Source organism: Corvus hawaiiensis, chromosome 26 (genome assembly GCF_020740725.1).
Source record: "Corvus hawaiiensis isolate bCorHaw1 chromosome 26, bCorHaw1.pri.cur, whole genome shotgun sequence".
In the NCBI taxonomy this organism is placed as follows: Eukaryota; Metazoa; Chordata; class Aves; order Passeriformes; family Corvidae; genus Corvus; species Corvus hawaiiensis.
This window is the reverse complement of record NC_063238.1, coordinates 37,413,299-37,437,821: the sequence shown is the minus strand read 5'-3', so window position 1 is coordinate 37,437,821 and position 24,523 is coordinate 37,413,299. Positions and strand designations below refer to the sequence as shown.

Genomic DNA, 24,523 nt, shown 5'->3' with positions numbered 1-24,523 from the left:
CTTATCAATTATCCTATTTAAAACTATTAGCTAAATGCACTGAAAGGGTAAACCAGCTCTCATCATTACACAAGAGCAGACAGCCACCAGCAGCAGGCAGAAATGACACACAAATGGAGAATTCTATTTACCTCCCTCCTCTGCAAACTCATCTGTTCCTCTACAAGCACGGTACAAACGATGTCTGCGATTTGCTGTGTTTCCAGCACATCACGCTCTATCAAGCAAGTCCAGCCTCTCCTTTAGTGTGACCAATCTCTCCTGCTGAGACTGAGACTTAGCCCATTCCCACATGCATCTTAGGATGTAACCTTACTTCTTGTAAAGGCACAAAGATCATCAGAGGCAGCCTAAGGCAGAGGGTGGTGACAAGGATCAGGAAAAGTCTCTGCCTCTGCCTATTTGCACATGCAGACATCCCCTAACCCATGATATTTTAGTAATTCCAGAGACACTGTTCATCAGTTTGGTGAATGCCATTAAGGGACATGCATGTGACATCCTTGTGATTTGAAGAAAGCAAGGAGGTCCTAAACAATCAAAATATAACTGGCCTGGGTAACCATGGAGCTGTGCTATGGACTGATCAGCTTATCAAACTCCCTAGTGCTTTCCTGTCCCTTCAGACTGAGGACTGCTAGTACAGCCCATCAAAGAGAAAGAATATTCTCCTGAAATTAGCAAATTACCAATTTTTGCACAGCTTTGGGGATTTGATCGGTGTTTCCTGGTTTCAACAGCAGTTACACAACAGCTCCCACATAAGTACCTACTTGGAGCTACTCTGGTGTGAAGTAGGAAATCTGCTTGGGCTTGTTGGGTTTTCTGGTGGGTTATCTTGTTTTCTTTGGGTTTGTTGGGGTTTTTTTATATTTTCCTATACAACGTTACGGATATGAATTTTTCAGATCACATCTTGATTACAAAAGCAAAGAGCAAACCTTAATAAATCCCTTTGACTTCTATATTCATATCCACAATACAGTATTCTTCAGTGCCTTTACTCAAGTTATTTAACAGGCCAGTATCTTGGTTCCTCCATCTCAGACACTGAGATGAGGACGGTCCTTGCACTTTTTACAACTAATGAGAAAATGGGCTTCATAGACAGGCTTTCAATCCATATTTCTTTATTGCTGATCTTAAGCTTCAAATATTTGCAGACAGATATTTTGGGGTACAGAGTGAAGCGTAATGCAAAGGCTGCATTCCTATAGAGACTCAATAAGAGTGAAAACAATGCTTTGTGCCTCTTCCTGTCTGTCAGAAAAAAATAGCAAAACTGCATAAAACAAAACAGTTGGGGAATGAGCATTACTGGATAAATAAATTCAGAAGAAGAAGAAAAAAAAAATAAACCCTTTTTCTGTAAGTAATGTAAACCGGGTTATTTTCCTCAGTTTTTATATCTGCTAAAACCAGCCCTGATGCAATACATTGAAAACCTCCCTGTTTTTCTCAGCCCATAGATAAAAAGTGCCTTCAGTAGTGACTTGCAACAGGAACCTCATCTGTTGCAAACACTTTGAGCCTTCCTTATTTCTCAGAGAGGAAGTATGTGGCCTGTTTGGCAAATGCTGCTCTACATGACAGCGTGAACTTCACAACACACTCATTCGACCGGCTGCTCCTCGACTTGATCAGCTAAACCTTGCTGGCAGCATGAGAGCAGTACTATGACTACGGCTTTTTTCAGAAATACTGCAACCTGGAATGCCATGCCTAGCATTTAAAGGTAATCACTGTTGTGATATATTTTAGATTATCTGCGTACGAGACCAAATGTTTCAATTTTATTTATATACAAGGGTGTTCTATTTCATTAACAATGACAGTATTCAGACCGTGGATTTCAAGTGTCACTGAAGGCAGAAACAGAAGAGCCTGCCTTGATCCTTTTCATAAGGAGTGGTACTAAAGATAGGACAAGGAGTATTTCTACTCAGAAACCTCAGAGTAAGATAGATGCTTAGGACCTTATGCTGAGGCAAAGTGCATTTCACTATACGAAAATATGAGTCCACACATTAGTGGGTTTTTTATTCAAAGTGTTAGAAGTGTGCGTAGTGTGGTATTTCTGTGTTGTTTCATGTTTGCATGTGTCTATGAATTACTTTGATGAGAGTATTATGTTATTCTTTCTAAGTGAAAAGGTATAAGAGCCTCAAAGCTGAAAGGATGTTCATTTTGATTAATGTTAAATTAAGGGATATTCACAAAAAGAAAAAATATACCGCTTCTGAAATCTAAGTTGTTTTGCTTTTTCTTTCCCCACATGAAAAATAACAGGATGCCGGTGCTTTCATATTCAAGCTAAATGAGATTCAGACATTACCTGTGAACCTTATTGAGAATTAAATCATGAAACCTTGGCAGTATAGATGTGAATATCAGGAAAAAAAAATAAAATAGGGTATAGCATCTCAGGAATGATAAATGTTCTAATTTTACTAGTCTACATTATTCCTTGTAGGAGGGCTTTACTTATGTGCCTTTTTATTCCTCTTATTATTTTCATTTCTTCATATTTACTAATTCTCAATCATATTACATATAACTTTGAGAAAGTTCTCACCAAGTGGAAGGCTTTCTTATGTTCCATGCTATTTAACTGCTGCAGAAGCATGTCTTCTCAGAGAACAAATTCTGCAAGAGGAAGTTACTGCTACATGTGCTGCACACAGGAACGGAAGGGGAAAATTGTACCACAGGTTTTGGGGTCACACCATGTAGGTCAGTGGGATTCCAGTCTTGACAGGTGAAGAATTAATATCTGCTGAGAGTTCTGATAAATAGGACACAAAGCTGGACTGGGACTGTAGATGTTTCCTCACCTTCCTTTCGGCAGCAAAGATCCCTAAGCCCTGATAGCTGTGTGCAAACAGCCACGGCTGCAGCAGACGCCTTTCCTTGGATACGATGTGCACAAGTGGAAAAGGGAAAGGAGGAAGGACCAATGCTTGCAACACTGCAAATGTGATTGATCTTAATAGTTAAAATCAAATTTTCACTGAGGAGGTGGCCAGTGAGCAGAAGTGCTGCAGGCAGATTTTGGTTCCCAGCAGCCCAATGGTTCCTCTGAGCTGAACAGCAGCTGCACTCCATGCAGGGCTCCAGGTACATAAGATACAGAGAATTTAGAGTCTATCATTTCTCCTTAATTCTTCCCAAATCACCCTCAGTGAATTATTTTCTTTGGATCTAGCATAATTATCTGCTTCTGTGATGGAAGGATGACACTTCTACTTGTAAACCAAACTCTGCCATCAAGTTTAGATATAAGGAACAATTTTTTACAATGAAGGGGGTGAAACACAGGTTGCCCAGTGAGGTGTTAGATGCCCCATCCTTGGAAACATTCAAAGCCAGGTTGGACAGGACTCTGAGCAACCTGATCTAATTGCAAATGTCCCTGTCCATGGAGGGAGGGTTGGACTAGGTGGCTTTTAAAGGCCCTTTCCAACCCAAATTATTCTGATTCAATGAGGTCAAATGAGATGCAGTGCCTGGAGCAAATTTACTATTTCAGAAGATTATCACCTATAAAACTGTTACCGTTCTTCTATTGGTTTCAGTGAAAAAAATTGGTTCACAAGATCTTTAAAGCTTCCAGTAAGCCTAGTTTTCCAGAGTCTCAAAATTTCAGAAAACGACACAAGAATTTATCATCCAGCGATGGAATGGATTTGTATTGTGCTGACAATAAATCAACACAAACACAAGATACTTCAGCCATCAAGTTCTATCACTCACTTCAGAGTAAATGGTTTAAGGAAACAACATTGTTTCAGAAATATGACTCCAGTTTGTACACTCTTAGTTTTGAAACAGTCTAGAACAGATATGCCATCACCAGCAAGCAAGCAGAAACTATCTTTTGCCTGCCCTATTTCAAACACAACTTCCAGTTCCTTCCATCTGCACCCCATTTTCAGATATCTGAAGGTTGAGTCATATCTCAGAACATTCACTCCACCACCTTTGACTGGACTATTGGAACCTTTACTCTGCCCATGTGCATAATGACAAGTGGCCTTGGTAGTAAAACCTAGTCTGATGCCTCATTTTCCTTTTAATCACTTTGGTTAAGTGAATTAACAGCAAGGGTCAGAGCTTTCCATTTTTTAATATTTATTGAGCACTTCTGCTGTGAGTCTGAAGAACATCTTGAACTCTCTGTCCCTTTCACAACTTTATGCTACCCAATGGTAGTGACAGTAAAAGAGCACGGAAAATGCAATGAGACTCAGCAAAGTGCCACGTTAGTGACGGCAAAGCCCAAGACGTCACTGCTCTTCACTCTTACTGAAAGAACATTACAACGTTTGCATTTTCCACAAGTCAGATTCTTCCACGTCTAAGGCAGCAGCACGGAGCTGCACGCTCTGTCCCGCTGACTTCAGGGTGCTTCGAGAACAACACTGCCTGGTATGGCAGGAGTGAACCAGGCTGTGCTCTGCAAAAATATGAAGTAGGAACTTGCCTATTGTCCAGTATTTAATCCCTCTGGACTAGACAGTGGTTTAATTGCAAACAATGTATAAGCAACCCTGAAAAAACACTTCAGGTATTTTTAAAGCAATGTTCAGAGTTTAGATCCTTAAATACCATCTAGGAAAATGAAGGTGTCTTGAAAGCCTAAAGTAAAATTTTCAGAAGTCTTTCCACGCGCATAAATACTACGTATCACTTTCCAAAGTGACTCGGGCACACCTGAAATTAGGAGTAGGAAAAAGGCCCTTGGTCACAACCCTGACACTTGTAGGATGACATTCTCCCCAGCCTTCAAATAAAAAAAACCCAGCATGAAGTGGTACTTAGAGGTAGGACTCTTTTTTTTTTTCCCCCCCAGACTTTTGGGACACAAAATTCAAGCAATTCTCATCTAAATATCAATTGCATGTGTCAAAATTACAGATCGACATAAGATGTTTATGCTGTCATTCTTGCCATCTATCTGGACTTGCACAACATTTTTGGTAACTATATCTTAGATTCTATACACTGACCAGGATCTGAGCTTCCCTTTTAAAATACTGCAAAAATGCATCTACAAGAGCACAGAGCTCAGCAGAGGTTATCAGTCCAGGTATTTATCTCACTATCCTGGCTGACTTTTTCAGCCCTGTTGAGCTCTATTGCTGTGTCCAGGAAATTTTTCTGGCTAATTTGAAGATGAGCCAGGAACATCTATAACATCTGTAGCCAAAGTACTGGCTGCACTACTCCTCCTATGGTTTACCTCTTATCTTTGATGGGATAAAAGTAAGAAAATGAGTCAATAAATTAAAATTGGGTCTTGCAGAAAAATAATCATAATTAGATCAGGAAATTATGATCTTGCAAGCAGACAGTGCCTGACAAAGTGAATTCTAGTTTCAATTTTAGAAACTTAGGTGCATTTACATGGAGAAAGATTTTTTTTTTTTTCTATCAAGAGACCTTTTTTTTAAAACATAAATACCCAAGTAGTTTATTTAAATTTGAGGGTGCTGTTTTATTCAGCTTCTAGGCTTCTTCTATCAGGCAATGAAACACGTTTTTGTTCTTGTGAAAGTAGGTTTCAGATGCTCGTCAGAAAGACATTGGCACAGCTGCACCCTCCAGATGTGCCACAAGCCAGTTCTGAGTGCATGAAGAGATGGGGTGATGCGCCATTTGGCCAGTGAAATAGAGAATTCTAGCAAAGAGCCTTTGGGAACAAGCACTAAGAAGCTTGGAAAGCAGATGAGGTGGAGTCAAACTGTGTACTACCATCTGTTCTAGCACTGAGCTCCTTGCATTAGATAAGGGACAAATTTTCTTTCCTTTGAATGGCATTTTATTCTGTAGGATGTCTTCCCAAACTGTCTGTAAGACATTAAAAATGTATGGTATTAATCAACATACTGAAATTCTAGCAATCTTATCCCAAAAGACAATCAGCAATAAAGTCTTGCTGATGTCAGCAGTTCTGCTTCTCAGGTTGGACACCGCTCCAGCTGACCCCATGAGGCTAGCCTGTGGAATTGAAGAGCAGCACACCAAAGTCAGTAATCATCTTTGAAATATTTAAGCTAGAAAAGGCCACAAGATGCAGAATACTCACACGAGTAGAGTTCTAGAGTTCATGTTAACATTTTCACAGGGCAATGGACAGAATATATTTTTTAAAAAATAATTGCCCATCAGCTGGTGGTGTCATTTTGCTTTAAGGTACAGTTTTTAAATAGATATAGCTTGTCATCCTCTGCCTCTGAAAATATCCTGTAGCATGAGACACCTTCCACATTCAAAATGTTTTTCTCTCTGCCCTCTGTCGGGGAGAATTAGGATGGCTGCAGCAAAACTGTGAGAAGCAACTGTTCCTCTCACAGTATTTAATTCCACAATTGTCTGATACTGTTTCTTGTACAATCACCAAAACTTTTGAAGATAAGTATCTGAGGAACTTACACTGCTGGCTTTATGCAGGAGGACTGTTTTGAGAGCAAACATTTTTTTAGGCAAGGTGTTACTTTAAAAAAGCCCACATTTGCTGAGGGCACAACTGCATCAGAAAAAAAGCCCAAACCCACCAAGCTATGTTCTTTGTGTTCAGTAGTAAACCAACATAATATACACACAGTGCTGAAAACCAGGGACATCAGTCTAATTAGATCCTTTGTAGCCTCAGAACCCCAAATGCTGAAAATACGTTTTGTATATGAGATGCCCATATGGGCACAGCTCTGCTGTTACTTCCTATTGTGCTGAGATACTAGTAATGGAAACTTTTACTACATCATGTTCTTCTGAGCTAGCTGTGGTTTTCTGCTATTCCCCTGATAAAAGCACCAGAGTGGTGAGAGTTTAGTGAGTATGTAAAACCCTCGCATGAATTTGACACAAGAGTTCTCAAAAGCAAAACTGTGCGAAATTGGAGACGCCCAAACGAGGTCATTTCTCATCTGTTGGCACAGCAGGTGTTATTGTGATGTTAAATTTCAATGTCTGCTTTGATTTAGTTCCGAAGAACTTTGACAGAATTAGCGAGCACAATGGGAAATGCTGTGAAAATTCCAAGAGCCTCTGAGGAAACAAACGTGCCGAGCCAACCGGGTAAGCACTCATTTCATTCCTTTTGGGAGAAAAAGATGTTCACGCTACGTGATAGACTCAGCCATGTGTCTGTCTTCACCCGCCTGACAAGAGCAGGCAAGTGCGTGGCTGCCCTGGGAGAAGGAGGGCATCCACCAGACAGAGCTTATATTTAGCTACATTCTAGCTCATTTTCCAAGAAGCACTTTAATTAAAAACCCCAAATGTTAAACGTATTATTTGCTGGTGCTCCTTGAAAGATGTTCCTTCCAAATCAGAAAGCACTGAAAAGCTATTTCAGAAACAAGGAATGCTGTGTTTTGACATAATTGCATGTGATATTTTATATAAATTTATTCTTGAAATTTGGGGTTCCTTCATTTAAGGTTAAAAATTTTAATGATGTTATGCTTCCATTGAACCTCATTTCCATCCACTGTCAGACAATTGCATTAAAAGTAGCACACAGCCAACCTGTCACCAGGTTTATCCATAAAGGCTATAGAGGAATACAAGTTTCATAGGGCAAGCTGCCAAAACAGAATATAGCACATCTGCCCTCTGGATCCACATGTGAATAAATCAGGTTGCAAATCCCTCCCTGCCACCTCTCTAGCCTGGTAGAGGTCATCCATCAGAGGGGGAAAGAAAGAGGGATTTGGTGATCTGCTGCTACAAACTGGGAGTGAGTGGGTGGAGAGTCAGTACAGCCTCAGCCCTCATGGTGCCCTAATACAGCCAGCTGGCACAAGAGCTGCAATAAATCACTCCCCAAAGGTGAAGAAGAGAAAACAATTTTGGGTTTTTCCTTTGGGTTTGTGGTGGGGTTTTTTAGTCGTCTTTTTTTTGAATGGGGAAGGCATTAATCTAAATTTCTGGGTTTTTCCATGAAAGATTTTCTGATCGGATTGCTCATAATAATAAGGATATGGAATCAGTCTGGTTTCATTGTTGCTGCAAGGAAACCCAGCCCTGCTCTTAGTATGGTAAGGAACTAGCTGAGATGGGCAGCCTTGCAGCCCTAGAGGTCCTGATATAGCAGAAACCAAATACTGCTCAGCATATTACTAAATTTTTTTTCCGTGAAGAAGAGTGCCTTATGCTGCTATTCCCAACAACTGCTGACACAAACACCACGTATAAACACCAAAACAGAGACATGCACTCACTCAGAGCAGGACCTCACTGATGAGCATGCCATGGCTGTGACCAAGTTTGTACTGATCCTGCACATGCTAAAAGTCAGAATTTAGCAGGGCTAAAAACAACTGCAACCCTTTCTGTGATGGAAATAGAACATACCCCTAAAAGACAACTCAGTAAACACTGATAGCACAGTGATTAAAAGGGGAAAATATCCATTTAGGAATTCAGGTTTCAATCTACTTGAACTCTCCTACACATCTAGCACATCTAGAAAGGTGTGGTGTTAATCCTGCCTGACCTCCTGCTACCACGGGGGGAGAGAACAAGTCTCCTGTAGCTGCAGTGGCACCTGCCAAGGGCATAGGGAAATCTCAGATACTCTTACAGCTGAAATTGCACCAGATACCTATGTTTACTCATCCAAAGGCAGGGGCTTTGCCACAAAAATGATCAGAGTGATGGAACACCTCTCCTATGAGGAAAAGTTGGGAGAGTTAGGGTTGTTCAGCCTGGAGAAGAGAAGGCTCCAGGAAGACCTTATTGCAGTCCTCAGTACCTAAAGGGGGCTTATAAAAAAGATTGGGATGGACTTTTTAGCAGGGTTTGTTGTGATACAACAAAGGATAATAGTTTTAAACTAAGATAGGGTAGATTTAGACTAGATATAAGTCTATAAGACTTATAAGAAATTTTTTACAGTGACGATGATGCAACACTAGACCAGGTTGCCCAGACTGGTGATAGATGTCCCATCTGTAGGAACTTTCAAGGTCAGGTTGGATGGGGCTCTGAGTAACATGATCTGGTTGAACATGTCCCTTCTCATTACAGAGGGTTGGACTAGATGGCCTGTAAATGTCCCTTCCAACTCAAGATAATCTATGATTCTAAGATTGATCAGCCTACATACCTCTTTGAATCCATCCATGTCTTAGTCTGGATCAGACCAGCATCTTTCATAATGGCTTAGATGTTGCAAATGAAAGTTGGGAATTCAAACATCAGTACTGTCATTCAAATCCAATGAAAAAAGATTTCTAAAAATGAACCCCGTACTAAGTGTGTGTTGGGGTTAATCCAGTGAGCTTGTATCTGTTTGCCTTCCTGAGCAGATCAAACTCCAAATCACATCACAAAACACAGAAGATTTCCACCAGGGCAGGAACAGACTTGATTTAATTGAGGTGCAGGATCCAATCCATGGACTTTCAGTAGTCGAAATAGTTAATAGGAGATGTAGGTTTGACACTGGCTCATTTCAGTGAGACTGAATAAAATAAAGGACTGAAACAGAAGGGAAAGAATGAATGGAAAGAGTATCCAACAGAAAGAGGGAAGAAAACAGATAACTGGAGCCTGCAGACTTGATCTGCAGAGTGAATGTTCATCAGTCCTGTTTCAGTCCCTTGAAAGCTGCACTGAAAGCAAAAGCTTGTGCTTTCCTCACCACCAGTGTGCCAGTCTTGGTCCTGAGGAAGGGAGAAGTGTATAAGCTGCATTTCCCAAGGAGGCATTTGGACCCCAAAGATGATTGCACCCCATCTGCCAGCACACTGTACAGGCATCCCTGGCACAACCCAGGGACTGATGACAGAGTAGACAGAGCAGCAAGGGGTCATCAAGGATTGTGAGCCCCTCTCTGTCCTCCTTTGGGACCCTGAATGAAGGGTTAATCCTTTTGGGCTGTATCTGCATAACTCTCAGCTCCCAAGCTGGCTGGTTTAGATCTAGCTTGGGTACCGAAGTGTGACTCTGCAGCCACACCTTGTGGTGCTGCACAAACAGACTCCTAGATGCACGAGTGCCCTCCTTCACCCCGTCTGGTGCACACCATGCCATAAATCATAATATTTCTGCTGGACAGTAAAGCTGGATGATGCATGGAGCTGAACTCCAAACAGCTCATTCCCACTCTGAACGTGGACCACATCAGTGCACATCAGATTTTTGAGGGCAATGAGCTGGATCTGGATGCTCTGCCTATGCTCTTCTTACTCTCTAATAATGCTTCACAGTCCATTCCCAATGAATAACTTGAAGGATACAATATTCAGTCTCACACTTTGCAAGACATGCAGGTGTGAAGACATCTAGAATTAGCATGTATTTCACATTCATTTCCTACTCCTAAAAAAACCACCCAGAATTAACACCTGATTCAGTGGAAATGATTGTGCTTCGCTCTTTCCACTCTAACTTTTGAGTTGTTCCATTTCAGACGTAACCTACATTTGCACTGCGGAGGAGAGCTTGTGTTAGATAAACTCAGGCAAATCTTTTTTACTGTTACATCTTGAAAGTGTGGGGAGCTCATGAGATCAAATGTGTTAGATCACTGTGAAAATTAGGTGTGGAGAAAGAGTGTAATTTGTTTAGTTCCTGTTTCCAGGCTTTTGTGTTTGTAAGGCACTAGTACAGGTTCTGTGAAATGTTGTAGGGTGTGATGGGGTATTTTGCATGGCCAAAAAACCCAGTGAGGTTTGACTTAAATACCAATCAAAATGAAGTGAAGAAGGAGGGGGTTCTCTCCTTTCCTTTCATATATACTTTTATATAACTGTATGCAGTTTAAGAGGTAACATTTGCATGCATGTGGAAGATAGAACTCTGATAAATTCCTTCCTTTTCAGAACTACAAATTGGCATGCAAAATTGAAACAAAAATTAATATAAATATGAAAGTGTAAGCAAAGTAACACAGGTCTTGCTAGAGTAGAAAAAAAGTCATGTACCCCACAGTGTGTAATGAAATGCAAATAACCAGTAAGCAAGGAATGAGAGCAGAAAAGCACTTGTCTTCTACTCTTTGCTTATGGAAGCAGAATATTTATAAATAAACAGCATAAATTAAAAAAGCATTGCTAAAGACATTGTCCTTAAGCTAAAAAAAGTTACATTCCATGCAATGAGAAATTAAGTGATGGCACTTTATCCTCCTTTTGCTATTTTTAAAATGCACCTTCTGGCTTCTATTTCTTGTAGTAGCCCTGGGTAATGATTTTGCTTTTTCAAAAAAGACTCAGAGTCAATGTTTATGTCTTGTTAGCCTGAGGTACTAATTAGTTTCATAGACAGGAGGTGCCACTAGATTTTCTGTGCAGAACAAGGAAGCCATCAAAGGCTTAACACAGAATTTTTTCAGCAGGGTTGAACTAAGTGTATAGTAAGTTGTATTAGACAAATCACAGTGATTGGCTGTACTGGACTAGTCCTGTATAATTTGGTGACACTGAGCAACTAAGAAAACCATGACAATACTAATACTAAACACACTCTCAAAATAATCATAGAATGGTTTGGGTTGGAAGGGATCTTGAAGATCATCTAATTCCATTCTCACTGCCAAGGGCATGGATGCCATCCACTAGATCAAGTTGTTCAGGCCCCATCCAACCTGGCCTTGAACACTTCCAGGGATGGTGCATCCACAGTGTCTCTGGGCGACCTGTTATGATTCTTTTCTGCATTCCTTCAGCCTTTTATTGTTTTCACTGTGAGTTGTTTCTAAGGCCCTGAGACACATAGGCTGAAAACACAGAGCCAGTTTCAGCATTCGTTCAGGATGTTGTGCCTAGGTTTCCCTAGAAAGCTGTTTTTCTTAAAGAGAAGTTGGCAAGCAATCTATATTAAATGAGAAAAAAATAACAAGATACAGTTATCTACAGAGAGATATGTCTATCTCTCTAATTTCTATCTCTCCTACCCTGAATTCACACCCATTTTTTCACATGTTGGGCTGCACAGAGAGGGAAGTATGGAGATCACACCACCCCTGCAAATGTACTGCTAGATGATGTTCCAAAGGATCAGGGCACTGATCCTGGTGGAGGCAGAGGGAAGCTTTGTCTCCCTTTGAGCTGGTGGAGGGTAGAGCAATGTGCAGAGGGAAGGAACTGCTTCCAAGGAGAAACGCAGGTGGTGTATCGCACAACCCCTCTTGCCAGGACTTCTGCCAAAGAGCTCAAAACACCCAGCATGACACATTTCTGTATCTCCCAGCTGTCAGCATTTTACTGGGCACCACAGATTCCAGCAGGATGAGGAGCATTTTATGTTTGACAGTCCCAGTCTTGTGTAAAGTGCCTCGTTTTCTCAGCTGCAGAAAACGAGGAGACCCAGCACGTCTCCTACGCAGGGCTGCAAGACCCAGAGTCATCCCTGTGGATGTAAAAGATCCTCTCTGCTGATCTCTTTGCTGATCTCAGCTCTGCAAATTGCCATCATACTATGCTTTAATCTTAAACACCCATGTGCCTCTTTTCTTTCATTGAAGCTCAGGGCATCTTGAGCTACCACTAGTTGCCACAAAAGGGTGAGAACAAAGTGCAGTGGATGTTCATCAAGCTCCTTTAAAAAGTAATGGAAATGGGCAATGATGGCCACGCTCTCATTGACCTTGATCTAAACTAATTTCACACCTTTGAAAAGTATCAGTGGTGTTAAACAATGGATGGAACAATTCAACATGCATCTTCGTTTTCTTAAATATAATGCAACAAAACTGTAACTGGAGGCAATTAGAGACAGTGGCATTAATCAGACTGGGTTACTTCCTAATACTATAAATACTTACTAATTTTTCACTTTCAAACTGAATATGTCCTTTAAATATTGTAATTACTAGAAAAAGGGGTCTAAATTTAGTTGCTTAGAATTAACCACATGACTTTTTTCATTTCTAGTATCTTCACATTCCTCTTATACATTTATAGGTTCATCTTTAGCTCTTTATGTTAATTAGGTGACATTTCAGAGATCTTTTGTTCCCATTTGACCTACTACATAAAATCTATCATACTTAAGGAAAAATCCATTTCTGTTTCAGAACTCTACCTTTGTTTTAAGTGACATTTTCTTTCTTTTTTCACAGGTCAGGAGAGTGACTTCCTTGCTGTTCTCTATGACTATCCTTCAGCAGACATAAGCCAACCTATATTTCATGTAGGGGAAAAACTACGTGTGCTATCAGAGTAAGTCGATCAATTTATTTTTAAATTAGGTTTTATTACAATTAAACAAAGCTGTGTTTTCTGCACCTGGCCCAAACTGGATGCAGTTCAGCAGAATGAACTGAGTTCAGAATTTTCAAGGAAGGATGCTTAGCCTTAAGGTAAATTTCCATGTAGCTTAAGGATTTGAGATTACAGATTGTTCGTTGATCCTTAGATTTCTCTAAGGTTTCTCAAGTTGTATTCAGACTCTATTCTAAAATAAGACTAAGAACAGAATTCTGCTTTGAAAAATGATTATGAGAAAGTATTCTCTAAATGCTAGTGGAAAACAGAGTAAGAGCCAAAATAGGTTGAATCACATAGAAAAGAAAAATCATTCTGAATTTCTTTATGTCAAGTGTGTCTGTCGTTCTCTCTCTCACCCTTTTTAATCTAACAACTCCATTATGATTAAGTCTTACAATTTCATCTTGCTTTAAGGCAAATCTAACAAAAAATTTTTTAAAAAGTGGTGGTTTTGTTCTTTTTCTATTTTTTAATCGATTCTGCATTTTCTTAATGGGGAAAAAAAGAAGTCAGCAATTTCTCAGCCAGTTCCATTCAAAAAGTTTAAGAACCCCAGAGGGAAATAGGCTTAAGAGCAGTAGTTCAGACTGACATTAAGCATAGCACAAATATTGCCAGACACAGGAATGAGAGCACTTCCTGAAAAATGGAAGCCAGCAGCTCTGATGTTCTTCTATGCACAACTTGTATCAGCACACAGTGACCTCTTGGAAGTTACTTGGCCCCACAGCCACTATTTGCACTGCTCAAAATGAAATGAAAGACTTCATTTTTACATCTGGTGGAGCAGACGGATTCAACGGGAGACCAGACACATTAACAGTAGAGAAATCCTCGGAGGACTTCTAAACTTACTTAAAAAAATTCTCAACCAGAGAGTCAAATGGCTGGAGGAGAGAGGTACTCAAGAGAATCATCACAGATGACTGATGAACTCTCAGACTCTTCTCCAGGCCACCATGACCTGCAGTGGCCTTTGTCAGTCACAAGACACAGGCCTATGTGGACCTTTGGTCTGACCCAGAATGGCTGCACTTTTGTTCTGCTGACACAGTGCTTTCCCTGCCTTCCTGAACCTAAAAGTCCCAAGGCTCAGACAATACCACCAGATAAATTTTCTGCTGATGGAGAGCTTCTCTAAACCAGGGGAATTATTCTCTGGTAGCTTCTGGTATAAACCTTGCTGCAGTTTGCAGAACATACATGACATGGTACAACAACTGCTTTAACTTGGAAATTCCGGCTTAAAGCCTCACTCTCAGCTTTCATCAGCTACAGGCCCTCACATCACCACATGACTGCCTTTGCCCATATCAATGGGGATTATATGTGTGGCACATCATGTGCATACACATGCTGCAAAGTACAATCTACTGCAGGAACAACTTCCAGAAGAGCAGGCTCTTGCAGCAGAAGTTTTTGATGTGTTTGTTGTGCAGTGATCAAGGACTTCTCCTGATGGATAAATAAGAGCCAAAGAAAGCCTTGATGGGAACTTTCCTCTTCCTGTTTTGAATCATGAGCTTGTTCACAGAAGACATGACAGTCCAAAGCTCTGTGCAAACCACTGTCCTAATGAAGGACCTGTTCTCCCCTACTGGGGCACATGCTGATGCCAGTAAGAATTGTTTGCCTACAGCCTCTTCCTGTTCATAAGCTGTAATTCTTTTTCCCAAATCATTTAAAGTAAAATACAGTAAAAAAGAAGAGTAGCATGGCATGACCAGAGCACAGGTGATGAGGAGTCACCACAGAAGAGTCAGCATAAGCAGGCAGCACCTACTGATCCTACAACAGCAGCTTTTCAGCCTTCTACCAAAGTAATGATGTGTAGTGGTAATCAGCCCCACCAGCCCTGCCAGGAACAGGACATATGGAAACTCCACAGGAAATGCAACTCCTCACATTGTGAGGAGACATTTGTGACTGCTCTGGGTTGGCAGAATTAGATAAGCTCCAATGGCACAGCTTCTCAGTCCCCACACTGGTCAGGCAGCTTTCATTACCAGATGAACAACGGCATTTGGTTGCCAGTAGTCAAACCAAATGTCCTCCAAGATTCGCCCCAATCTACATAATTTCTGTAGTTCCTGCCCCAGGAGAGATGTGATGCTTTGGGATTTTTAATCATCATAGGGATCTTTCAGGTTTAGTAATAAAGTTTGGAGGGAGAGAGATGATGAGTCTCTCCAGTTTTTTCCTATTGCAATTCTGGTTCTGTCAAGGAGAGTCCTGGGGGTAAAAAAGACCAAAATAACCTAAAGCTCTTATAGATAAATTCACTTTAGGTGGAAAACCAAACCCAAAACTTTTGAGGTATCCTGAAATTTCCAGCTCCAACCAGTAGATGCTTCCCTTTTTCCCTCAGCACAGACATTCTGGACGATGGTTTCAGCAGTTATAACTCATGACATCTAACCTGAGTGATTTCAACTCAGCTGTTTTGACACACACTGAGACTCTGCAGTCTGCAGTATGGACATTATTTTGGGAGCATTTATATGAACATCCACAAAACCAGCATTCAAATACAAGACACTATTATTTGGACCCAAACTCTTAAAGGGAAGGTGGAGAGAAGCCATCAGTCATCAGCATCCTTGCACTATGACTAAAGCTCTACACATCCCTGTGAAAATTCTTGGTACCCTGTATTTCTGAAGGGATTCAAGAGCCAAAGGCAGCATTCAGAACCACAGCAATATACTATATTATATTCTGTAGATATACTAGAGAAAATACATATGTCTGCAGCTTCAGCTACAAGATCTTTTTTTATTGGAGTCTGGTCTGCAACTCATGGAAGACAAGGAAAAGAGTAAACCACGAACGAGGTTCTGTTGGACTGAAAGCCTGTTCCCAAGCAGACAGGCTTCATTTCCCAGGAACCTCTACCCTGGTTTCACATGGCTGTCCAGACACAACACACTCAGCTGTAAACCGAGTATCTTGGACACCAGTACAAGTCTAGCTGTGGGAAGGCAGAGCACAGCATGGTTTAACCACTGAGTTCTTCTTTCAACTACAGAAAAATATTTTATTACTTACGTAATTTAAATGGAACAAATGTAGCTTATTTTTGTGTCCAAATTTATTCTCAAGTAGGTTTAGAAATGGAACTACTCTAAATGAAACCAAACTGGGTTCCTTTCTGAATATATAGTTTCAGGAGCACACACAGAAGACTGCAGGCTAAACTGAATGTCTTCTCTAATTTCCAAAATGATGACAAACTCTGAAAATACATCTGAAAATACCCTTCTCATGTTTTCACACAGTGAAGGAGGCTGGTGGAGAGTCCATTCCCTTACAACGGGTCGAGAAAACTATATTCCAGGAAAATATGTAGCAAAGGTTTATCATGGGTAAGTAAATGCATTTCCCACAGCCTTTCAACACCACATTTTTACATATTCTCCTCTGATTACTCAGAGTTGTAATCCAAACAATGACAATAGTGACTTGACAGACAGAAATGTTATTTATTGACAGTCTAAAATGGCTCTTTTGAAAACTGAGAACATCAAATCCACATATAAATTTAGATTAATGGAAAGGAAAATCCTTCTTTTAAAAGCTGGAAAGAGCCAAAACCACCTCAAATGGCATATAAGATATTTAATATACTTCTGTTGCATGGACTGATCTCTAAGACATTGATGAAGAGAGCCTATTTAGAATGGGTTTTTAATGTTTACAAGGAGTAAAATTTAAGCTAGGTTTGTTCATGAAAAACAGGCCAAAATGAACAAATAGAAACACTAATAAGTCATTCAAGAATGTAAACTTTCTCACTGGAAGAACTAAGGAAATTTCAGACATTTCTTGTTGCCATAGACACCACTCAGGGAAAAAAAAACATTAAAGCACACACTTAAAAGTTTTCTGGCAAATGTTTTAATACCTGTTTAATTTTAAGGATATGAACTGTGAACGTCACTGTGAACTATGCAAGTGCTTAAATTTTAACATGCTTTTACATCCTCCTGAAAAAGAGATGCTTTCCCAAAGGCAGGGCAGAGATGTGAGGGAATGGAAGCTACTTTCTGAAGCTTCAGTGACAGCAGACTGGGTCAAAGACATCAGAACAACTTTAAAATAAAATGCCAGTAGCTGTAGACCAGCTGAGCAAGCCCAGTTGCATGGTCAGACACTGGCTGTGGCAAAACACAGCAGTGCACCAAGCTATGGTGAAAATTTGTAGGACTAATTCCACTTTCCCTTATCCACAAAGCCCATTAACTTAAATGGTTGGACTGTTCCCTAGATGAAGCAAAATAATTGAGACTTATTTGGGGTTTATTCATGATACAATTTGGGGTTAACAAAAGTGGTTTAAATGAAAAAGAGAGATTTAACTAATGCCACAGATGTCGTCAATATACCACATGGATCTGCCCCCAGCAACTCAGATCAAAGCAGCTCAGAAAGTTTTGTTTTCCCTAACAAGTCCAAACCTTATGACTCTTCTCTTAACCTCACAAAGGTTAATGGAACTCAAAACCAGCAAAATTTTCTCCATAAACTGGAGAAATATTCCTGAACATAGTTGAGAGAATAACTATAGAAAGCCACAATGTTATTTTTGCAGTCACTTTTCCTGGCTAATGTAGCACTTCCACAGCCACATGCTGGTCTCTGTTTCACTGGTGTCCAAATTTCAGAATTTGTTTTTTCCTGCTTCACAGCTGGTTATTTGAAGGGCTGGGAAGAGAAAAAGCAGAGGAACTTCTACAGCTACCCAACACCAAGGTTGGATCCTTCATGATCAGAGAGAGTGAAACTAGGAAAGGTGAGACAATACAGATTTCTTTCCCTCTTGACCTCAGGCATTAACAGTTTTCATATGGCTCAGTCCAAAGCCAGAAAGCGTATATAATGGGAAGGTGAAGGCACCCAGTACAGTGTGCCAGCCTTCACCAGTCACCTACTAGAAACAGGGTTATTGATGGCCATGGAAAGTTCCACAGGCATCAGCACAAACAAGACACAGTTGTTTAAACACTATTATTTACTTTGGTCGCATGCAAACCTCATGAGGCAGTGGGATTTTCAATGGAGGAAAAGTCACAGCTTTGCCTTGGTCCACAAAAGATTGATTCAAGAAGCTGGAAAACACACACCTAGTAGCGGGGGTGGCTGATAAGTGTGTTTCCTATAAAAACAGGGAGGGTCTTTTATTTACTTTTAAAAAATGACAGGCCTCCAATTTTATTTTCTTTCTTTTGCTACATGGGAATTATACTGTACCAATGTTATACTTTCGTTTTCTTCAATGGGGACATAGAAACAGAATCTTAGAATATCCTGAGTTGTAAGGGACCCACAGGGATCACTAAGTCCAACTCCTGGCCCTGGACCACCCCAAGGATTCCACCCTGTGCCTGAGAGCATTGTCCAAACACTTCTTGAACTCTGTCTGGCTTGGTGCTGTGACCACCTCCCTGGGGAGCCTGTTCCAGTGCCCAACTACCCTCTGGGTGAAGAACCTTTTCCTGATATCCAACCTAAACCTCCCATGACACTACTCCTGGCCATTCTCGGGTCCTGCCATGGGTCACCAGAGACAAGAGATCAGTGCCTGCCCCTCCACTTCCCCCTCATGAATACATCTATGAAGTCTCCCCTTAGTCTCCTCTTCTCCAGGCTGAACAAATCTCCCATGCACAATGTGCTGTCTTCCTTTTCTGAAGCACCAGAACACACCCTAATACCATAATACTACAGATGAAAGGGAATAATACATCATCTATTCTGATGTCTTGCATACCAGAGGCCAATAGTTTCTTAATATCTATACTAAATTCAAAGAAATTTAAGATTAGCATTCAGTCCTTGCCAATAAATGCTGCAAAACTGTTCTAAACAAAGAAACAGAAAAATCCAAGTGGCCATTTCCTGGCAGATCTGCATTAGCAGGTCTCAGCTACCACATTATTCGAAGATGACTAAATCAGAATACCAGCCTGTGAGTCTGAGCTCCGTATTCAGTGGAAGGCAAACAACTTCTGTAAAGGCCTATTTCCTTTATGCCATTTCAAAAGGTCCCATACCAGCAAAAATAAAGGAAAAGCACACCAGAAATTTAAATTCACCCAAAATCTCAGGCCATGTTATACCCTTTATTATACTTATCTATATATATAAAGTATACTATATAAGTATGAATTAGGATGGCCACTCAGGTTTTTTCAGCTCTTTCTGAGATGTTTTGGGTAATGGCACCACATCTTACAGATACTCTATTCTGCTACAGATCCCCAACCAGAATTGCAGCCCTACTTTGGTGTAATTAGTTCTCTCTCTCCAGGGTTATATTCCTTGTCAGTGAGGCACAGGCAAGTGAAACATTACAGGATCTTCCGCCTTCCGAATAACTGGTATTACATCTCTCCACGGCAAACCTTCCAGTGCCTTGAAGACCTTGTCAACCACTACTCAGGTAAAAACAAGTGCAGAAAAAACATATTTTCCACTGGCAACTGTAAAACTATCTATCAAAGGTCCAGAACAAGAAGTTTTGTCTATGTCCAAGACTTGCAAATACTGCCACAGAACAAGCAATGAAAAAAGTTTTGGTATATATCTTTAACTTTATTTTTCATCCTAAGTAAAAATATGCTGCCCTTAACAGAATAACTGAAATCAATACAAGAACTCAGCTAAATAAAGCCAAATAGGCTCTACCTGTATTGGTACAGGATATTATATGGCCATGCCAATAACACTATTTGGGCCAAACACCAGGGTCTGGCACTTCCCTAGAGAACTTCCAAATGCAGTTTGGAGGTCAGCACAGGTCAGGGACGCCCAGCCCCTCTCAGAGCACAGCTAAAGTCAAAGTGTAAGCATATAAAAATGTTCAGCTGTACAGATGCCATGTACCCATAATTCTGGGTTCCAGGCTCTATTTGCCAACATGAACATGTTTGCCATTCACTTATTTGCCATATAGACAGGCAGATAGCACCAGGGCATGCAACACCAGGTTCTCTATGCACATTTCTCTTAAGAACCACTAGAGCACACAACCTTATCTTCAGCAGAAAATTTTAAGAAATGTTTTAAGCTTCCTAGAAGTAGCATATGGCTGGAATTTATCAGCAAAACTTACATCAAGGGGTTCATGCTCTTAGCTCAATTGTAGACTCAGCTGTCACTGTTACTAATATCAGTCCAGTGGATGACACCTTTTTCAATGACAGTTTTCCAGATTTATGGCAATTTAACCTGTGTCAGAGAGGTAACTTGACAAACGACACAATTAAGTGGCTGCAGTTACCATGCATCATAATGAGAACATTCCAAAATGAGGAAGGAAATTGCAAAAAATGAATTGCCTAAAAAGTTACAAGAGAACAACAGGTTCTGTTCTTTAACAAGCAATGGGTGCTGTGTAATTTTAAAAGTGTGACGTTACTACACCTGAGTATTTAATAGGTAAAACAAAAAGTGTGCTGGCCAAAGAGTACACTGATAAAATGAGGAGAAAAGTCATATTCACATTCAAAAGAAGCAAATGAAACTTTCGAGTCCAATGATACAAAGAGAGGAGTAAGAATTTGGACAGGAGATACATATATGTATTTACATGTTAGCTAGTTGACATATTTTACCATTTAGAAAAAAGCAAACAGTTGAAGCCTAAAATCGGCAGTGGGGCAGAACCCAAAACTTGTAACCATTAACATTTTTACTTGAGTTATAGGTGTAAGAGGAGACCTAGTTAGATTTAGCTCTCCTCCTTCCCCTACCATGAGATGATACAGAATCTCACCCCAAAATAAGGCTCAGAGATGTAGAACACCAGCACTCAGCCATGATGTTCTCTTCTTGGCTAGAAGAAAATCTGTGATGTTCCTAGTGGAGCAAGAAGAGTGTAGAGAGCAGAAACATTGATGAAAGTAACACGTGAACCTCAATTCATTCCACAGTCATGTTCTACAGAAGAATAGGTGCACACACAATCCAATCTGATCTTTCTTGCACTCGTGGCTGAGACAGTAAGAGGCAAAAGCAGAACTCACTGAGGGCTCAGAAAAACTGGGTTTAAGTTTCTGCTCCGTCACAAACTTCCTTCTAGTCTTTGAGCAAGTCACTTTGTCTTTCTGTATCTCAGTTGCTCACTTGTACTGCATGAAATATCCTCAACAAGAAACTAAAAAGCAAGCATATGAGGAAAGGAAAAAATTAAGCCTGTGTTACTGTGTCCTTGCTGAGAACAGACAAATTTTTGACTGCTACTGCTGAGTCTGAAACTGTTTATTTGAGCATGCAAGTATTAACTGTCTGTGTATTCATTTCCCTGTTCAGAAGTTGCTGATGGTCTCTGCTGTGTCCTTACAACACCTTGTCTTACCCAGTGCACTAACAACAACACTGTGACAAATCCAGTTCCTCCTGTGGTGATGCGGAATAAAAATTTCAACTGGAGAAACATTCACAGGTACCACATACAACACAGGCTGCCAGAAACAACAGGGGTGTTTCCCAGCCTTGTATATACTTGTACTTGCAACACAGAAGACATAGCTATTTATTTCCTTCTCCTGAAAGCAGTTTTAAAGCTTGGACAATCTTCTGACATCAAGCTAACCCATGAAAACCGAATGCCCAACTCTCTAACTGATAATCTAGGTTTAACTTTTAAAGAAAGTACAGTTAGCATTCAGTCATTTCTCCTATCCAGCTATCCATGCATTCATTCCCTTTGGGACTCCTGAGTCCTTTCACCAAGGGGCAGGTGTGAGAGCCAGGTCACAAAGCCCACTGACATCCACCATCCACCACTGCTGACCCATCCCCACCGATGTGCAGTGGCTCACAGGTGGGCCCTGGCAGGCAGAAGTGGCTCCCCCTTGTTCACACACCAGGAAGCAGCACAGGTGCAATGAACACATCATCCCAGAATAAACCTTTCCTGTTGTGTCTCTCTTAACACACAGCCCAATTAATGAGTTTTCTAATATCACAACTGCCACAAGAGAAAGTAGGTCAGGTTTCAGAAGCTGGGGAAACAACCACCCTCAGAAACAAAAGCACCTTTTACTTTTGAAGTGTATATTTCCCTCTACTACTCTTCCTTTACAAAACATTCATGTGCTTACGAAGGCAAGAAAATTTTGTGCAGTATTGAGGTAATTTTTCCTACAGATTAAGAAGAGAATATAGATGATACTTCCTTTCCAAGTGCCAAAAAATATTTAGATATAACTGTTGTACTGTTTTTTGAGAAATGCTAAGTGACAGAAATGCTCAGTGATTTATGAGGCAGGAATGTTTTTATACAACAAAAATAAAGTTATTACGTTTAACAACTGTTACTATTATCCCAAGAGGTTCAGTCCAATGGTAACGAAATTTTGTTATTTTAAAGGCTGGAGGTGACTGAAGATGCCAAAAGCACCCTGGCAGCAATGGATGACTCTTGTCTCAGCTATGGCCTGAGAGAAAGCATTGCTTCCTACCTCTCCCTGACAGAGGATGACAACGCTTCTTTTGCAAGTGCCAGAAAGAAGAAATCCCAGTCTCTCATATACACAGGGAACAAACGTAAGAGTGCCCTTCACTTGCCACCTTCATACTATGAAGACTAACTATAAGACAAACAGGAAAAAAACAAAAAACTGACAAATTGGAAGAGAAACCAGAGCATCCTGTGGCTCTGAAGTCCTTTGACAGCTGAGAAATACAATCAGCCCAGCTGGTGACCAAATCCTGCAGTGCTTCTGCATTTCCTCTTCTGAATGTTAACCAGAGGCCTGCTCAAGGGTGCTATCTCAGCCATGGCATATGCTGGGAATGTTCCCAGTGCACCAGAAATGGCTCACAAGCAGGATAAACTGAGAGAGACTCTCAGTCAAAAGCCAAGTGGCGAAGGTGACTCTTCAGCAGGGGCAATGCCCAGCATTGTACAAAGGTGACTGCACAGGGAAGGACAAACTACAGCTCAAGAACTTAAATTAAGTCTTACTCTGGTATTCTCCATAAGGCTGAAAACCTTCTTTACAGAACCTATCTACACTGAAAAAAGAAGCCTTTTTCTTCTCAAGATAGACTTATGCATTGCCATTGAGAATGGGTCAGAAAGACATCAATAACCCCAAGAAAGTATCTAACATCTGGCATTCAAGAAGCACCTGATTATAGTGACTCCATATTTACCTTTTAGGAGAAAAAATTAAAGTCACAGACTTAACAAGTAGCATTTAATTAGGAGAAAAAATTAAAGTCACAGACTTTACAAGTAGCACTTAATTAATCTGCTGGCAATGGCCTGCAGTGTCATAAAATAGTAATGAAATGAAGAACAGGTTTAATTCACTGAGAAATGCAGTTCCTGCTTATCCCTGAGTGGGGGTTCAGGCATATCCAAACAATGTAACTCAGCTGCTCATAGTAAAGCAGATAAAACAGAGAAAAAAGGGGTGTTTAAGTGAAAAGTAAAATGTGATAATATTGTGTCTAACGGCAAAGGTTGGCTTGCAAAGGTGTGACCTTTTATGTGTACAGGAAGATATTTTAACTTTGAATTCTAAAGTCAGCCACATATTTATGTATAATATTTATATTAATAGCAGCTTTTTAAATAATTAAACTAAGATAAAAAATCAGTAACAGTGGATGTTAGAGATTTTTCCTAATTTCTTGTCTGAAGAGAGTTATGTCAAATAGTAATTACACTTTCCATCAAATCACTTAAGGATTAGAGGGTTTTCTGAAATTTCATTTATTTTTTTTACAGGTGTGTACCCTTTTCTAAGTGACAAAAGAGCAGGTAGCATGTTCCTTTGAACCTGCCTTGTGATTGCTTTCTAAACTGAGCAATCACTCATGTCTGCTGCAACCTATGTTCTCGAGCTGAGTTGGTTTCAATCCAATAGTCTCTTGTACCTTTTTGCACAGATTTGGATAATGAAGGTTTGGAGAAATAGAGAATTGGAGAGATTATATGAAAATATATTTCACCTGTAAACACCTCTTAGGAAAAATCTACCTGCTCTTTAGTTCTTGTATCAATCAGGTCATTTGCACTAGCAAAAAAGGTTCAGAGATCAAAATATTTCACGGCTTATTTAAACATATTTCAGAACTTAAAGGGTGAGTATAATTTGGCCAGTAAACATTGAACCTCCAAAAGCAAAAGAAACTCAGGAACTCTAGGCATTTGTATAATCTAATTACTGTTACTGATTATTCATACATTACAGTGACTGTATTTTATCCATGAAATGTATATGGGGAGCATTACAGATTTCTAAGTCATGATTTGTATTTATTCATTAAAATAATATTCAGTA

General features: G+C 40.2%; 2 protein-coding genes across 4 annotated transcripts in view; one reads left to right on the top strand and one right to left on the bottom strand.

Moving 5' to 3' along the window:
- TG (thyroglobulin) overlaps positions 1 to 24,523 on the bottom strand; it is a 151,761-nt gene that overhangs the window by 38,140 nt on the left and 89,098 nt on the right. The window lies entirely within an intron of this gene.
- Positions 1,517 to 24,523, top strand: SLA (Src like adaptor). Of its 3 annotated transcripts, XM_048286922.1 has the most exons (10): positions 1,517 to 1,735; positions 4,918 to 4,979; positions 6,987 to 7,080; positions 13,076 to 13,175; positions 16,502 to 16,588; positions 17,912 to 18,015; positions 19,534 to 19,665; positions 21,537 to 21,669; positions 22,600 to 22,775; positions 23,968 to 24,523. In XM_048286922.1, exons 1-10 carry the CDS (start codon positions 1,714 to 1,716, stop codon positions 24,015 to 24,017), a joined length of 960 nt encoding a protein of 319 aa, XP_048142879.1. In that variant the 5' UTR covers positions 1,517 to 1,713; the 3' UTR covers positions 24,018 to 24,523. The 3 variants fall into 3 exon arrangements, with proteins under 3 accessions (XP_048142879.1, XP_048142881.1, XP_048142880.1); XM_048286924.1 differs by lacking the exon at positions 4,918 to 4,979 and having other exon boundaries at positions 1,518 to 1,735; XM_048286923.1 differs by having other exon boundaries at positions 1,519 to 1,735; positions 22,600 to 24,523.

Bases quoted from the DNA above. Each gene is read 5' to 3' on its own strand.
- SLA (XM_048286922.1), top strand. From the start codon at position 1,714: ATGCCATGCCTAGCATTTAAAG. The intron at 1,736-4,917 runs GTAATCACTGTT...TCAAAATTACAG, and splicing joins GCCATGCCTAGCATTTAAAG to ATCGACATAAGATGTTTATG. The intron at 4,980-6,986 runs GTAACTATATCT...GCTTTGATTTAG, and splicing joins GGACTTGCACAACATTTTTG to TTCCGAAGAACTTTGACAGA.